This window comes from Lissotriton helveticus, chromosome 12 (genome assembly GCF_964261635.1).
Source record: "Lissotriton helveticus chromosome 12, aLisHel1.1, whole genome shotgun sequence".
Taxonomy (NCBI): Eukaryota; Metazoa; Chordata; class Amphibia; order Caudata; family Salamandridae; genus Lissotriton; species Lissotriton helveticus.
In genome coordinates this window covers 887,228,884-887,245,913 of record NC_136073.1, presented here as the reverse complement: position 1 = coordinate 887,245,913, position 17,030 = coordinate 887,228,884, and the positions used below count along the sequence as shown (strand labels likewise).

Sequence of the window (17,030 nt, the reverse complement as noted above, 5' to 3'; positions counted from 1 at the left end):
ACAGGCAACTACTTCAGCTTGATATATTGATATCTTTCGGACTGTGACCTAGTCCGGTCTACTTTCAAAGCCACCCCTGTTCAACGGTAAGTCTAGATCTTAGCTTGCCCAGGATCCTCCATATCAACTATGAAATTTGACCTCCAACAAAAGCTTTGCTGGCATCCCACTTGTGCATTCCAAGACCTTATTGATCTGGCAGACACTGAAACCGCCTCTTACCTTTGGGGTAGCAGCTGGGGATCCCATTCACCTCCTTGCAGTATTCGGTAGGGGAGCAGCTGTTGTTGGTGCACTGGAGGGTGTAGTTTCCTAAGCAGGTACAGACTTCAGAGCAGCCTTCCCCCCAGATCACCTGGCCTGGCTGAAAAGGAGCAGAGACATGAACATGGACACAAGCCTTACTGTGATGAAAGCAGCCCAGACACACGTCCCATCACTTGCCTCAAAATATTTTCTGCTAAAGAAGCAGCTCACTGGTTAGAAGCGGCAGACCCTGAAGCAGAGGTCAGGCCCAGGACCAGGGTTCGATTCCCGACGCGGCAGGGTCTTGGGCTCCATGTCCGCGGACTCGATAATTCTCCCCTCGGTGCCTGTTCTAATCATGGGTCCCACTCTGCAACTCTGGGCAATAGCTTGCTTAATCTCCACAACGGCCCCAACAGCGCTGGGATGCCGGGCTTCACCTTGGGGGTGCCCTGGAGGGGGCATCTCACAGGGAAAGCCAGGATTGGTTCGACAGCGGTATACAGCGCCAGGATGCCCGGGATGGGGTGGCAGTGCGCTTTACAAGTATACACACATTTACATTTACACAGCTGGAGATGAAGCCCACCTTCTAAGGCTACATTTCTCACCACAAAGCAGGTGCAGTGGTAGCATGCGGAAAAACACACTGAAAAAACATATTTTGCAAAAACATACTCCAAAACACAGATTTCCAAAATCCGGACATTACTTAAATATATCCTGCTACAAACGTAGGCTTGCAGGCCGTACATTAGAATATTACGGTCAAAAATATTGGCCAACAAAAAATTTAGCTGTCACTAGTTTAGAGGTTGATATAAAAAGCGTGATATTCTCACAGCACACCACCTGCAATTATCCAGCTACCATGCACTTGCTTACACAAAGAATAGAATGGGAATTAGAAAAGTAAATCAGCCCACTTATTATACATATATGAGAAGTGGGTTTAGCTGTATTTAGGAACTGAATACACGCAGAAGTCTTGGAAGAGAGAGATTTATGCATGGGCGAGATTTTAGTCCTGCACATTTTTGAGTCTTTGCTGCATAAATGTGCGGTCAATTTTCACATAGAAACATTCCTATCCTAGAAGCAAACATGGCTTGGCAATTCGGGCTGGACTGTTCCCATGAGGCACAGGGTCAAGACGGATTTGCATATAGCTGGGTCTGAACTGAGGTGGCGAGGTGAGCTAAGAACGAGGATGGATTCAACCCAGATCTGTGACGGGGGGTGAATGTCTGAAAAGTTTCAGCTCTCCGTCCATCATCTCCTTGTGTTTGCTTTGTTCACCCTAAGTTGGCAGGGTATGCCCAGACGTGGGTCCCTTGCTCACTTTGCCACTGTATTCAAGCTGTCCTGGCTGATGAAGGGTGTTACCCAGAAACCGGTCCTGGGATGCTTGTTTCCGGTCCAGGGAGGACCTGGCTTGGCAGTTTGAGGCACAGGGTCAGACTGATTTGCATATAGCTGTGTCTGAACTGGGGTGGTGAAGTGAGCTAAAGAACGATGATGGATCCAACCCAGATCTGTGACTGGGGGTGAGTATCTGAAAAGTTTTAGCGCTCTGTCTATCAACTCTTTGTGTTTGCTAGAAGCAGTTTATACAGGGAATGGCTGCCGCTCGCCTCAGAACAGGCATCCTTGTTTAAGTAGCCTATACACACAAACGTGACACCTACTTCAAAGTAGGTGCTATTATCAGACAGACACAACACTCAGGGCACTTCCTGTACCTCACAACAGATGGTGTTGTAGAGGATGCCCATACACACTCAGCATGTCATTAAAAGCAGAATAAACATCATAGAAACAACACAATAGATCCTGTTGCGTAAGTGCCCCCACACACAATGATCAGCAGGTGAACTGTGTAAGCCACCCTCACACAGAGACCAAGTTGCTCACCTCATAGTAGGTGCTGTTGTAGAAGCACCCACACTGGCTCAGTGGCACACACTTCTCCCCTTGCAGCAGAAATCCTGGGTCGCAGACACAGCCGGGTTGGCAGGGCAGGCTGCAGTTGTTCTCTGGGGCATCGCATCGAGGGGGGCACGCTGGCGCACAGGCGTTGTAGTGAGAGTTTGGTGGGCAAACTAGACCGGCGGGAAATAAAGGGAAAGCTGTGAGGGTGAGACCTGCAAAGTTCTATTAAGAAGGACCAGCATCAGTCAGTCAGTACTTGCAACCTCCTATTGACTACAACCATAGAAGGGGAAATGTGCACTGTCGGCCTACTGCACGAGACCGGATAAGCAGAAACGTTAGCCAAAGCCTGGGGAAGCCATGGTAAAATACATATGGCAAATGTGTGATGCCTTCATAACTGAAGTCTGTTCACCATACTTTTCCATACAACTCTAAACTTGCAAGCGATACAGACTAACAATGTTATTACCCCTGTGCGATATTACTTCTAGATTCTGTCCAGGCCTCTCTAAGGTGGTATATCTCGATGAACACTCAATAGCACTCTGGTGTGACATCATGTCAAGGCCCATATAAATGCACTTTCTGTTTTTCCACTGTATAAACTGACAAAGATAACCTTTAGGATCTAGTGTGGTAGAGTTCCAGGATAGACTCAACCTGGGGTAGGAAGGATGCAGGCCTGCATGAATGGCTTGCTTAGACTTCTTGGATAGACTCAACCTGGGGTAGGAAGGATGCAGGCCTGCATGAATGGCTTGCTCAGACTTCTTGGATAGACTCAACCTGGGGTAGGAAGGGTGCAGGCCTGCATGAATGGCTTGCTTAGACTTCTTGGATAGACTCAACCTGGGGTAGGAAGGGTGCAGGCCTGTATGAATGGCTTGCTTAGAATTATTGGATAGATTCAACCTGGGGTAGGAAGGGTGCAGGCCTGCATGAATGGCTTGCTTAGACTTCTTGGATAGACTCAACCTGGGGTAGGAAGGATGCAGGCCTGCATGAATGGCTTGCTTAGACTTCTTGGATAGACTCAACTTGGGGTGGGAAGGATGCAGGCCCGCATGAATGGCTTGCTTAGACTTCTTGGATAGACTCAACCTGGGGTAGGAAGGATGCAGACCTGCATGAATGACTTGCTTAGACTTCTTAGATAGACTCAACCTGGGGTAGGAAGGGTGCAGGCCTCCATGAATGGCTTGCTTAGACTTCTTGGATAGACTCAACCTGGGGTAGGAAGGGTGCAGGCCTGCATGAATGGCTTGCTTAGACGTCTTGGATAGACTCAACCTGGGGTAGGAAGGATGCAGGCCTGCATGAATGGCTTGCTTAGACTTCTTGGATAGACTCAACTTGGGGTGGGAAGGATGCAGGCCCGCATGAATGGCTTGCTTAGACTTCTTGGATAGACTCAACCTGGGGTAGGAAGGATGCAGACCTGCATGAATGACTTGCTTAGACTTCTTAGATAGACTCAACCTGGGGTAGGAAGGGTGCAGGCCTCCATGAATGGCTTGCTTAGACTTCTTGGATAGACTCAACCTGGGGTAGGAAGGGTGCAGGCCTGCATGAATGGCTTGCTTAGACTTCTTGGATAGACTCAACCTGGGGTAGGAAGGATGCAGGCCGGCATGAATGGCTTGCTTAGACTTCTTGGATAGACTCAACCTGGGGTAGGAAGGGTGCAGGCCTGCATGAATGGCTTGCTTAGACTTCTTGGATAGACTCAACCTGGGGTAGGAAGGGTGCAGGCCTGCATGAATGGCTTGCTTAGACTTCTTGGATAGACTCAACCTGGGGTAGGAAGGATGCAGGCCTGCATGAATGGCTTGCTTAGACTTCTCTGATAGACTAAACCTGTGATAGGAAGGGTGCAGGCCTGCATGAATGGCTTGCTTAGACTTCTTGGATAGACTCAACCTGGGGTTGGAAGGATGCAGGCCTGCATGAATGTCTTGCTCAGACTTCTTGGATAGACTCAACCTGGGGTAGGAAGGATGCAGGCCTGCATGAATGGCGTGCTTAGACTTCTTGGATAGGCTCAACCTGGGGTAGGAAGGATGCAGGCCTGCATGAATGGCTTGCTTAGACGTCTTGGATAGACTCAACCTGGGATAGGAAGGATGCAGGCCTGCATGAATGTCTTGTTCAGACTTCTTGGATAGACTCAACCTGGGGTAGGAAGGATGCAGGCCTGCATGAATGGCGTGCTTAGACTTCTTGGATAGGCTCAACCTGGGGTAGGAAGGATGCAGGCCTGCATGAATGGCTTGCTTAGACGTCTTGGATAGACTCAACCTGGGGTAGGAAGGGTGCAGGCCTGCATGAATGGCTTGCTCAGACTTCTTGGATAGACTCAACCTGGGGTAGGAAGGATGCAGGCCTGCATGAATGGCTTGCTTAGACTTCTTGGATAGACTCAACCTGGGGTAGGAAGGGTGCAGGCCTGCATGAATGGCTTGCTTAGACTTCTTGGATAGACCCAACCCGGGGTATGAAGGATGCAGGCCTGCATGAATGGCTTGCTTAAACTTCTTGGATAGACTCAACCTGGGGTAGGAAGGGTGCAGGCCTGCATGAATGTCTTGCTCAGACTTCTTGGATAGACTCAACCTGGGGTAGAAAGGATGCAGGCCGGCATGAATGGCTTGCTTAGACTTCTTGGATAGACTCAACCGGGGGTAGGAAGGATGCAGGCCTGCATGAATGGCTTGCTTAGACTTCTTGGATAGACTCAACCTGGGGTAGGAAGGGTGCAGGCCTGCATGAATGGCTTGCTTAGACTTCTTGGATAGACTCAACCTGGGGTAGGAAGGATGCAGGCCTGCATGAATGGCTTGCTTAGACTTCTTGGATAGACTCAACCGGGGGTAGGAAGGATGCAGGCCTGCATGAATGGCTTGCTTAGAATTATTGGATAGATTCAACCTGGGATAGGAAGGTGCAGGGCTGCATGAATGGCTTGCTTAGACTTCTTAGATAGACACAACCTGGGATAGGAAGGATGCAGGCCTGCATGAATGGCTGGCTTAGACTTCTTGGATAGACACAACCTGGGGTAGGAAGGATGCAGGCCTGCATGAATGGCTTGCTTAGACTTCTTGGATAGACTCAACCGGGGGTAGGAAGGATGCAGGCCTGCATGAATGGCTTGCTTAGACTTCTTGGATAGACTCAACCTGGGGTAGGAAGGGTGCAGGCCTGCATGAATGGCTTGCTTAGACTTCTTGGATAGACTCAACCTGGGGTAGGAAGGATGCAGGCCTGCATGAATGGCTTGCTTAGACTTCTTGGATAGACTCAACCGGGGGTAGGAAGGATGCAGGCCTGCATGAATGGCTTGCTTAGAATTATTGGATAGATTCAACCTGGGATAGGAAGGTGCAGGGCTGCATGAATGGCTTGCTTAGACTTCTTGGATAGGCTCAACCTGGGGTAGGAAGGATGCAGGCCTGCATGAATGGCTTGCTTAGAATTATTGGATAGATTCAACCTGGGATAGGAAGGTGCAGGGCTGCATGAATGGCGTGCTTAGACTTCTTGTATAGACACAACCTGGGGTAGGAAGGATGCAGGCCTGCATGAATGGCTTGCTCAGACTTCTTGGATAGACTCAACCTGGGGTAGGAAGGGTGCAGGCCTGCATGAATGGCTTGCTTAGACTTCTTGGATAGACTCAACCTGGAGTAGGAAGGATGCAGGCCTGCATGAATGGCTTGCTTAGACTTCTTGGATAGACTCAACCTGGGGTAGGAAGGATGCAGGCCTGCATGAATGGCTTGCTTAGACTTCTTGGATAGACTCAACCTGGGGTAGGAAGGATGCAGGCCGGCATGAATGGCTTGCTTAGACTTCTTGGATAGACTCAACCTGGGGTAGGAAGGATGCAGGCCTGCATGAATGGCTTGCTTAGACTTCTTGGATAGACTCAACCTGCGGTAGGAAGGATGCAGGCCGGCATGAATGACTTGCTTAGACTTCTTGGATAGACTCAACCTGCGGCAGGAAGGATGCAGGCCTGCATGAATGGCTTGCTCTTTTGAGCCTTGATCCTAACACTGCTTCCTCAGGGTGCCCCCTTGGGTGACATCAGAGATGAGGAGCTCAGACTTATGGTGAAATAGAGAATGGGAACTTCAGTCCTGTGGTTACCATCCTGAGTTGAAAGGCATTCGACAGGCACACGTGTGCCTGTCAGAGTAACTGGGAACTGGAGCTGCTCCTTCCACTCAGAGGTGGGGATGTTTGACAGGAACCTAAAGGGGATACTTCTCCTACTCACACATTTGATGGCAGAAGTAGGATGGATGCCTTGTACAAGGCATCTCTCCCCTGAGGGGAAGACAGATCTGTCAGGACTAATTATCGCACCCAATAAAGTCTGACTGCTCGAGGCTCAGATGTTATCAGGTGTGGTAAATTACAACTATTCAGAGGTTTTGGAAAGCAACAGGCAGCTGTAGGAACTTGCCCCAATAAATACAGTACTCTTTTGCCCTGTTCAATTCTGGCAGGTTAATCCTGCTGAAAGTTGATGAGGGGTGAGGACTTTATGGCACCATGGCCGTGCTTGCAAAGGGTTTGGAAAACTCAGGTCTATTTGTAATCAGGACTGCAGTGGGGTGGAGGAATCACCTGGTTACACACTGAGTGGATCTTCTTTGGGAAGAAAATAGACACTTTAGTTGGAAGTGGAGAGGCCCACAACCTAGCTAGAGTACATGGCATTCACACCAGACTAACATCCATGGCATTATGTGGTGGGGATACTGCAGAGTGCTTGAAGAGTACAGCGAATGGGAGTCACTGTCAGAGTACAGAACAAAAGTAACCGCCCATGTACCAATGATAAGAGTTTTTCACTCTCACATAATAATGTGTATTACCTGTTATTGTGGTGCCAGAAGTTGTGGTGGTTGTTGTTCCAGGGGTTGGTTTTGTTGTCGTTCTGGAAGTTATGGTTGTAGGCGTTGTGGTTGCAGTGGTCACAGGAGCTGTGATTGGGGCTGTAGTTGTTCTTGGAGCAGCAGTTGAAGGTGTTGTGATATTTGTGTTCACAGGAAGTGTGGTGGTTGTGGGTGCAGGAGCTGTACTTGTTGTTGCCCCACCAGTTGTGGTGGTTGTGTTTGTAGGAGTTATAGTTGTTGAAGTTCTGAGAGTGGTAGTTGTTATCACTGGAAGAATCGCAGTTGTGGCGTTTGGAGTTGTTGTCAGTGTTGTCATCACTGGAGTTGTGGTTGTTGTGGATGCAGATGTGGTGGTTGCTGTCCCCGGAATTTTGCTAGTAGTGGTCCCAGGAGTAGTTGTATTTAGAGGAACTGTGGTAGTTGTGGTCCCATGAGTTGTGGTTGTTGTTGTTGAGGGCGTTGTGGTGGGTGTAGTCACAGGGAGCGTGCCTGTTGTGTTTGAAGGAGATGTGACTACTGTGGTCCCAAGAGTCGTAGTTGTAGTTGCTATGCTCACAGTTGTGGTTGTTGTCATATTATGAGTAGCTGTTGTTGTGGTGGGGAATATGGTTGTAACTGTGGTGTTTCCAGGAGGAGTAGGTGCCGTTGTCGAGGGAGTTGTTGTTGTGGTAGTGCCTGGAGCTTTGGTTGTTGTGGGAGATGTGGTTGTAGTTGCATTTGCCACAGGAGCAGTTGAGGCTGTGGCCACAGCAGGTGTGGTTGTTGTGGTCGCAGTTGTTGTGGTTGCTGCAGGTGAAATTGTTGTAGTTGTTGTGGTTACAGGATGAGTTACTGTTGTTGTGTTATGTGTTGTGGTTGTTGTTGTTGTTCTAGTAGCTGTAGTTGTTGCCGCAGTGCTCGGTGCCACCGATGGGACGATTCCTGGTTGAGAAGTAAAACACATTCAAAATCAAGATTTCATTATTTAATTTATTTATGAGGCACATACTGCAAGCCTCGAGGCACTTGAAGAGGGTAACAACATGGAGGACTGGAGGAGGATGGCAAAGACGATGGAAATGGAAAGCAAATAGGGTGGGTGGAGGTGGAAAGTGTGTGACCATCATGGGAAACCGAGCTTGGATTCAAAGCAATGGTGGGACAGTTACATATAGTTTTTTTTTACCTTGACATGGGCAGATTTCGACGCTGTCCACTGCTATGTCCGTCCCTGGCTCCTCTCCATAGACTCCCTCTATGATGAACTGTAAGCAGAGGAAAACAAGCATTGGCAGAGCACCCAGGTGGAAATGTTCTGGCTTGTGCGAGCCAGCACCCTCCCCCCTCATCCATGTCCCTTGTATCCTGCACCATGAGTTTCACAAAGAAACATTTACACGGTCACCACTAACCCTGACACACTCAGCCTGGTTGTATGTATGTGCTCCCTTCTCATTGAACACGGCACTGACCCTGTAAGGTAATGTCGTAAGAGCATGGTGACGGCACACGCGCTGTAAGACAGTAACAACGCCCTCTGCTGCGGTTTGTAGATTTATTTCAACATTTATCTGAAGTTATCTTTAAATAAATATAGAATTTCACCTCAAATTGTCTTTGCTTTTTGAGTTCACTTTTTATTTGGATACATTTTGCATTTTCTCTAACATAACATGCGTATTTGTAAGGCACACGTTCACCACTACGGGTATCTTGACACTGAATAATAGATGTTTATTGTTACCCAACTCAATGGTACTCATGTTATCGACCTCAGATGGATGAAAGGCTGAGTGGACCCACCAGGATTAGAACCTGTGACCATGAGGTTGAACACAGGCCCCTGCAGTAGACACATTAGTCCACTGAGCCACCAGACCCGGACTCTAGTATGTCTAACCATCATTGCTCAAGCTTAAGCAACCTTGGATTGCAAATAAATGACACTTTATTTCTGGTTCAGTGCATATCCATAGTATGTACTTTATTCTGCACATTGTAATGTATAGATGATAAACACTTCTTGGATAACTCTGATTGTGCTTCTATCAAGTTCTGCTCCTGGGGAAGCATGAACTCGTTCAGTATTGAGAGCCCTACAACTGTACTGATGGGCAACAATACTACAGCCTCTAGTCCAAGGCCTACCTATAGACATTATCCAACTATTAGAGTTACTATTCAGTGCCGATTCTCTTTCTAGCACACGGTAGCGCTAGACGACCAATGGGTGGGCGCGGACGTTGACCGCGTCAAAGTTCTGATTGTATTAGATCTAGAAGAGGCATTTGACACTGTCCACCCTAATCCAGAAATTCAGGAACTCATTACAGCCAGTGTAGGAGGGATGGTGGCCACGTGGCTCACTTCCTTTCCTTCAGTTAGATCTCAAATAGAGTCTCTTAGCTCTTTCCTTTCCACCTCCAAGCCACTGGACTGAGGGATGCCGTGGGGTTTGGTTCTTTCTCCATACCCGTTAGTAGGTATCTGCTCTGCCGTTATTCGCTCTCATGGGCTTCTACCACACATGTACGCTGATGACACGCAAACAATGTTTAAACTCTGACGTTAGCCCAATAAGGACTGAGCATCTCAGCTTTGCTCGTCTGAAGCCATAGAATGGACGGGACCCCATTGGCTGAAGCTCAGTAAGGACTGATCATCTCAGCTTTGTTAGTCGGAAGCTACAGAATGGATGGACCCCATTGGCCGAAGCTCAGTAAGGGCTGATCATCTCAGCTTTGTTAGTCGGAAGCTACAGAATGGACGGACCCCATTGGCCGAAGCTCAGTAAGGGCTGATCATCTCAGCTTTGTTAGTCTGAAGCTACAGAATGGACGGACCCCATGGGCCGAAGCTCAGTAAGGACTGATCATCTCAGCTTTGTTAGTCTGAAGCTACAGAATGGACGGAACCCTATTGGTCGAAGCTGAGTAAGGCCTGATCATCTCAGCTTTGTTAGTCTGAAGCTACAGAATGGACTGACCCCATTGGCCGAAGCTCAGTAAGGACTGATCGTCTCAGCTTTGTTAGTCGGAAGCTACAGAATGGATGGACCCCATTGGCCGAAGCTCAGTAAGGACTGATCATCTAAGCTTTGTTAGTCGGAAGCTACAGAGTGGACGGACCCCATTGGCCGAAGCTCAGTAAGGACTGATCATCTCAGCTTTGTTCGACTGAAGCTACAGAACCGACAGGACCCCATTGGTCAAAGCTCAGTAAGGACTGATCTTCTCAGCTTTGTTAGTCTGAAGCTACAGAATGGACGGGACCCCATTGGCCGAAGCTCAGTAAGGCCTGATCATCTCAGCTTTGTTGGTCGGAAGCTACAGAGTGGACGGGACCCCATTGGACGAAGCTCAGTAAGGACTGATCTTCTCAGCTTTGTTAGTCTGAAGCTACAGAATGGATGGGATGCTATTGGCTGAAGCTCAGTAAGGACTGATCATCTCAGCTTTGTTCGTCTGAAGCTACAGAGTGGACGGGACACCACTGGCCGAAGCTCAATAAGGACTGATCATCTCAGCTTTGTTAGTCTGAAGCTACAGAGTGGATAGGACGCTATTGGCTGAAGCTCAGTAAGGACTGATCATCTCAGCTTTGTTCATCTGAAGCTAGAGCATGGACGGGACCCCATTGGCTGAAACTCAACATGGACTTGAGTTCTGGTCCCTGGTAACAATTCTTCCCTTTGGCACTCTTCCCTCTGGACTTCTGATTTTGGCCCTTGCGCTTCTCCATCAGACTCAATTAAAAGCACTGGAGTCCATCTTAAATATTCATTAATGATGGACTTCTAAGTATCTCATGTTAACGCCAATTGCACCTGCTTGATGTGGACATGAACCCTAAAGTCCATCTGAGGTCTGAGGACTGTGGTTGTTTGACAATATCCAGTTTAATTGGCTCCAGACTTGAGTGATGTAATGGTGCCTATTTGAGCATCAAAGAAAACCTATTGGAGAGACTTCAAATAACTCAACTTACAGTAGCTCGATAGTCAGTCCCCTTGGTACCTCACCATGCTCTAGTTACCCATCTAATAAGATCTCTTCACTAGCTCCCCTTCCAAGCCAGCACATCATTAAGACTCTCTGCATTGTCCAACAAGCAGCCACCTAGCAGTTCATGTAGTAATGAGCAGTCACCAAGCAGTTTATGCATTAATGAGTTGCCACCTAGCAGTTTTGTAGTAATGAGCTGCCACCTAGCAGTTTATGCAGTAATGAGCTGCCACCTAGCTGTTAGGCAGTAAAGCGCTACCACATAGCAGTGTATGCAGTAATGAGCTGACTCCTAGCAGTTTATGCAGCAATGAGCTGCCACCTAGCAGTTACTTAGTAATGAGCTACCACTCAGCAGGTAAGTAGTAATGAGCTGCCACCCAGCAGTTACGGATTAATGAGCTGCCACCTAGCTGTCACGTAGTAATGAACTGCCACCCAGCAGTTACAGAGTAATAAGCAGCCATCTAGCTATTACGGAGTAATGAGCTGCCACCCAGTAGTTACGGAGAAATGAGCTGCCACCTAGCTATTACAAAGTAATGAACGGCCACCTAGCAGTTACATAGTAATGAACTGCCACTCAGCAGTTACGGAGTAATGAGCTGCCACCTAACAGTTACAGAGTAATGAGCTGCCACCCAGCAGTTACATAGTAATGAGCTGCCGCCCAGCAGTTACATAGTAATGAGCTGCCACCCAGCAGTTACATAGTAATTAGCTGCCACCCAGCAGTTACGGAGTTATGAGCTGCCACCCAGCAGTTACATAGTAATGAGCTGCCACCCAGCAGTTACGAAGTAATGAGCTGCCACCCAGCAGTTACATAGTAATGAGCTGCCACCTAGCATTTATATAGTAATGACCTGCCACCTAGCAGTTTACGAAATAATGAGCTGCAGCCCAGCAGTTACGTAGTAATGAGCTGCCACCTAGCATTTACATAGTAATGAGCTGCCACTTAGCAGTTTATACAATAATGAGCTGCCGCCCAGCAGTTATGTAGTAATGAGCTGCCACCTAGCAGTAGCATAGTAATGTGCTGCCACCTAGCAGTTATGTAGTAATGAGCTGCCACCTAGCAGTTGCATAGTAATGTACTGCCACCTAGCAGTTATGTAGTAATGAGCTGCCACCTAGCAGTTCATGCAATAATAATGAGCTGCCACCCAGCAGTTACTTAGTAATGAGCTGCCACCCAGCAGTTACTTAGTAATGAGCTGCCACCCAGCAGTTTACGTAGTATTGAGCTGTCACCCAGCAGTTACTTAGTAATGAGCTGCCACCCAGCAGTTTACGTAGTAATGAGCTGCCACCCAGCAGTTACGTAGTAATGAGCTGCCACCTAGCAGTTACGTAGTAATGAGCTGACGATAAGCACTGTAGTACTATACCTAGTGATGCACCTAAACTAAGCACTCCATGTCATGTTGCTATGGCCACTATAGGTAGTCATTATCTTATGTATGTATGTGTCTGTCCCCCACATGGCAGTTGTCCCCTTGCACAATGTTGGTGACCGGTACTGCTTTGATATCAGTACATGCAAGCACAGCCAAATTACCGTGACATTGCGGGTGCTGGAGTACGGCACTACCGCTAGCTTCCACTCTTTTCCTTGGTTCCCCATCAAGGTGAATAGGGCGCTTCCAGGTGCTACACCTGTTTAGACAAAGAAATCACATTATTAATATTCACAGCACACGTCACATGAAACTGAGCCACTTGCAGACCTCTTTGGAGCCAGGGGTGTCTGCCATGTTTCCCTCGCGACTGCGCCGCCTGCGAGAAGGCCCCTGTACACAGAGTCCTGTCTGCCAAGAGGAAGAGAAGCAATGGTCTAGGGAAAATGCAGTCACCAAGGCAGACTCCTTACCCTACTACTAACAACTGGCTAGGTAAGGGGGCGGGAAAGCACAAACAGCAATGATTGGCTCGGAGGAAAACAGAGTAGGAATAACCCAGGAAGTGAGAAACAATCCAAGGAAATAGGATCACTAGAGCAAATTTGGATGGACAAAGGAAATTTTCTCCAAAAAAGAGATTTACCTAACAAGACTTACAAAATATAAGAAGGTGCACCAGGAAAGATTCAAATTCCAGTATAGATTTCAAAATATCTCCTTTATTATTATTCTTCAGTATAAACGTTAAAACCCAGCCAATGCGTTTTGTTCCATACATTCCTGGAACTTCATCAGGGCTCTAGTCTAGTGATGTTAAAAGTAGCGCTAACTGCGCTTAACGCAGGTTTCATTACGCCTGCTTCAAAGCTGACTTAGCCATAATATCCATGGGAATTTGGATATTACCACCCTGCCCTATCATCAAGGTACCACTGGTCGCAGTGCGATTATCGCTGGATTTCCAGCGATAATCGCACTGTTTTGTAGCTAAAGCTTGGATTTCTATCGCTTTGGAGATAAGCGCTGCTGATAGCACGCTATCTCTGCGATAGACTCCAGTGATAGCCGGCGATAATTATCCTAGCGCTAAGTGCGCGTAGCGATAATTATCGTCGGTTGTTGCTGTTATCCCCCATAAAGAAAAAATCCATAACCTTTACCTACATGACCAGTCTACATGACCTCCTTCATTTTAACACTAGCGATGAGGATGGCCCATCAACCAACTGACTCACACACTCACCAACATTCCACTCACCAACATTCCACTCACCAACATTCCACCCACCAACATTCCACTCACCAACATTTCACTCACCAACATTCCACTCACCAACATTCCACTCACCAACATTCCACTCACCAACATTCCACTCACCAACATTCCACTCACCAACATTCCACTCACCAACATTCTCTCACACAGTCACCCTAGTTGACCAGCAGGTATAACACACCACATGACTGGAAATGTTGTGCCCTGGAGCATGAAGCCATCTGGTACCCCTAAATGGATTAGTCGTGTATAGTGCTGTAAACTCTGGGGAGAAGCAGGGAGGCGGGCCCATTATGTCCCTGCACTCTCATAGGCTGCAAAGATAAACCAACTTTTTCCCAAACAAGCATACCTGTGGCTCCATCGAGGCCTTACCTGTATTACTGGCGTAAACACTCATCCTCACGTTGGCCGAGGGTCCGTACAAGAAGTACCGGAAGCGGAGCTCCAAGCATCCGGGAGAGCTGTACGAGGGGCTCACGAGGGTCCCCTTCTGACCGGGAGTCCCCCATCCTGAATCCATTAGCATGTAAAGACCAGCTGGGGAGAGACAAGGAACAGAGATTGCTTCAAGGTTCAAAAATGCCCAGGAACATAGATGCATCATTAACTCTACACAAGGATGCTGAGATTGTCTGATCCAATCAAATTCCTGGACAGCAGCAATTACCAGCTACTGTTTGTCTGTACCGTAGGGTCAGTGTCGGGCACAAGAAGCAGACACAGAAACTGGGTGTGTTTATTTGACTGTTGGATACTGTTAGGGTGGTGGGAGCTAATAACCTTACTGCCCCTCTCGAAATAACAAGTAATGTATTAATCAACATGTTTCGTCGTACTAATAAATGCACCACACGACATACTAGTAAGCTGAGGAAGCTTGTCTATGTGCTGGTACTAACAATAACTCGAATGCATTAAAATGGCCACCGAAAAAGCGGGAAACTTTCTGCGCATGCGTCTGCCACACTCACGTGGTGTGACGTATCTTTGCTTGGGGGGAATTTCTTGCAGCTGCGCACTAGATTAGAGATGGCCGCTTTGTCGTGTTTTGGCAGCTCCTGAGTTAGCGTTTAGCACAGCTACACGGTCTTTTCTGTTAACTTGACCAAAATGAACGGGGGCCATTTTGAATCCTTCTACCTTCCGTTTCCTATGAACACGCTGCCTCGTGGTCAGTGTGCCCTTTCGTCCTTTCTCGATACCCATGGTCACTATTCTGCTCGGCAACAGGCTATTTTTAGTACTGGTCAAGCGCACATGCGCACTATGCATCAACTGGTCACTCTTTAGGAATGTGCATATTAACTGACCAGTGCTGTTTAACTCCTCCCACGTGCTGGCTGTGTTCCAAAAATGACCTTATATGTACCTAAAATGTGTAACTTGTAACCGCCTATCTTTTTATTGCTATTAAATTGTATAAAAGAGGTCGCACATCGATGTTCGGTGTGCTACTTCTTACATTGCCGAAGGGTGCTGTAGGAATGTATCACCACCCCATGGGGTCTTAATAAACTTGTCTTTTACCTTTTCCAGTGTCCGTGCCAACTTCTATACTAAGGTGTTCGAGAATTTAGCAGAGTATGTAGGCCTGATTTGAACCCAACACCACAATTGGCGACCACGAAGGGACTCATCGGCGACTCGGATGCCCGAAGGAGAGGTCGTGACGAAGGTCTGGAAACTCGCCATGGACGCGATCGCTGCCATTGAGTGACCCGAGTCTCGGCACCCACGGTGTGTTTTCCCTTCCTTCCGATCTGACCTTCCAGGTGGCGCCGGTCTTCGACTGAGATTCTGATCTTGGATTGTCGTGACGTGCCGTTTTGGCTGATTTGACCACAGAACTTGGCAGTTGGACTTTGGACGTTTGAAAATATACCTGGTAAGCTTTTAGGTGAGGTAGTCTACTGACACTTGCTATGGCTTTTTGAAACTTTGAATTTGAATTTGAATTTGTTGTTAGCTAACGTTTTGAATCTTTGAATTTGAATTTGAATATGTGGAGTGCACCTCACATAGGCAGGCATGTAGGGATATTTCTCTGATTTATTTGATTAGAACAGTGCACCGTGGTAGGTGTCATTTTGAAGTATTACGTTTTCGTGGTGCTTTTTGAAACATGCCTGTTTTTAGCACACTCCGTAGGATGTGCTGTTCTGAAAATGGTACCAATTATCGATTAAGTGAAAAGCAGCCGGCTCCCCCAGAGGGGACTCCAAATCGTGAAATGTATGTCAAGTTCGGTATTCCACCTATAATGTATAGTACGTTATGGCATAAGTATACTAAAAACGATCGTGAATTACAGTGGCCACTATATGGGTCGTTTGACCTTCGAAAGGTACAGTATGTAGAACAGTGTTTGTTTCAGCGAAGGTCTAGGCAAGATATGTTTGATTGTGTGCGTATGTGGGAGAAAGAGGTGCGTGAACGAGCAAAGCGTGAGATAGCCTTGGCGGAGAAAGTGCAGCAGAAGGCTACACATGATAAAGCTTTACAGCTACAGGAGAAGGAATTACAGGAAAAGAAAGAGAGGGAGAGACGAGAACGAAATTTACAGGTTAATGGTCAATTCCCTATCAGGCGTCCTCTTTATCCGGTCCTTACTAATGAAACAGATGATTTTTCCTTACTAGATCGTTGTCCGCCTCCGTACGTCGTACCTACGGCTCCGAACGAGGACTCGGATGAGGATAGTGATCGAACACAGCGTACCAGGTTACATGCGGAACGAACTGCGGAATTACGCTCATTTGCACGAAAGCTAAATATTAATACTGTTACTGTTTCTGACGTTACTGACCTAATGAAACAGTGGCCTGATAAGGAACGACTGTATTTTCTAGATCATTTTGGAGAGGAAGTTGTTGAGCGGTTTAGAAAATATTCTACTGAGTTAGAGCCAAAGGAGATATCCAAGAGTCGTGAGAATTTTCGTAAAGGTCTTTTTGTTCTTTCAGATGCGGACGACTTCTTCAAGCGTTTGATTGAACTGCGTAATGAGGCGACACGACTACGGGAGTTGGGAAAGTCGAAGAAGTCATCTACGTCCGGAGCGACGGGGATATCCAAAGAATGCTCTATCTTTGAAACAGATAAGATCGCTGCGATTAATGTTAGACCTATGCGAGAAGCTGCGCCTTTATATGTCCCTCATAAAGGGGAAGGCACAGATGACGATAAAAGATCGAAAGATGCGAAAGGGTATTTTGTATATAATTGGGTTTATACGCCTTGGAATAGAGCAGATGTTATGGCGCTTAAAAATGCT

At 47.4% G+C, this 17,030-nt stretch overlaps 1 protein-coding gene across 1 annotated transcript in view; it reads right to left on the bottom strand.

Annotated features, from left to right (window-relative positions):
- The window catches only part of LOC144797757 (IgGFc-binding protein-like), a 283,418-nt gene that overhangs the window by 187,600 nt on the left and 78,788 nt on the right, over nucleotides 1-17,030 (bottom strand). The window contains exons 14-19 of the mRNA XM_078668518.1: nucleotides 14,129-14,293; nucleotides 12,636-12,733; nucleotides 8,254-8,332; nucleotides 7,068-8,009; nucleotides 2,161-2,348; nucleotides 223-364 (exon numbers count right to left, since the gene is read on the bottom strand). Of these exons, the coding sequence (XP_078524644.1) occupies nucleotides 223-364; nucleotides 2,161-2,348; nucleotides 7,068-8,009; nucleotides 8,254-8,332; nucleotides 12,636-12,733; nucleotides 14,129-14,293 (1,614 nt within the window). The remainder of the gene's footprint in view (nucleotides 1-222; nucleotides 365-2,160; nucleotides 2,349-7,067; nucleotides 8,010-8,253; nucleotides 8,333-12,635; nucleotides 12,734-14,128; nucleotides 14,294-17,030) is intronic.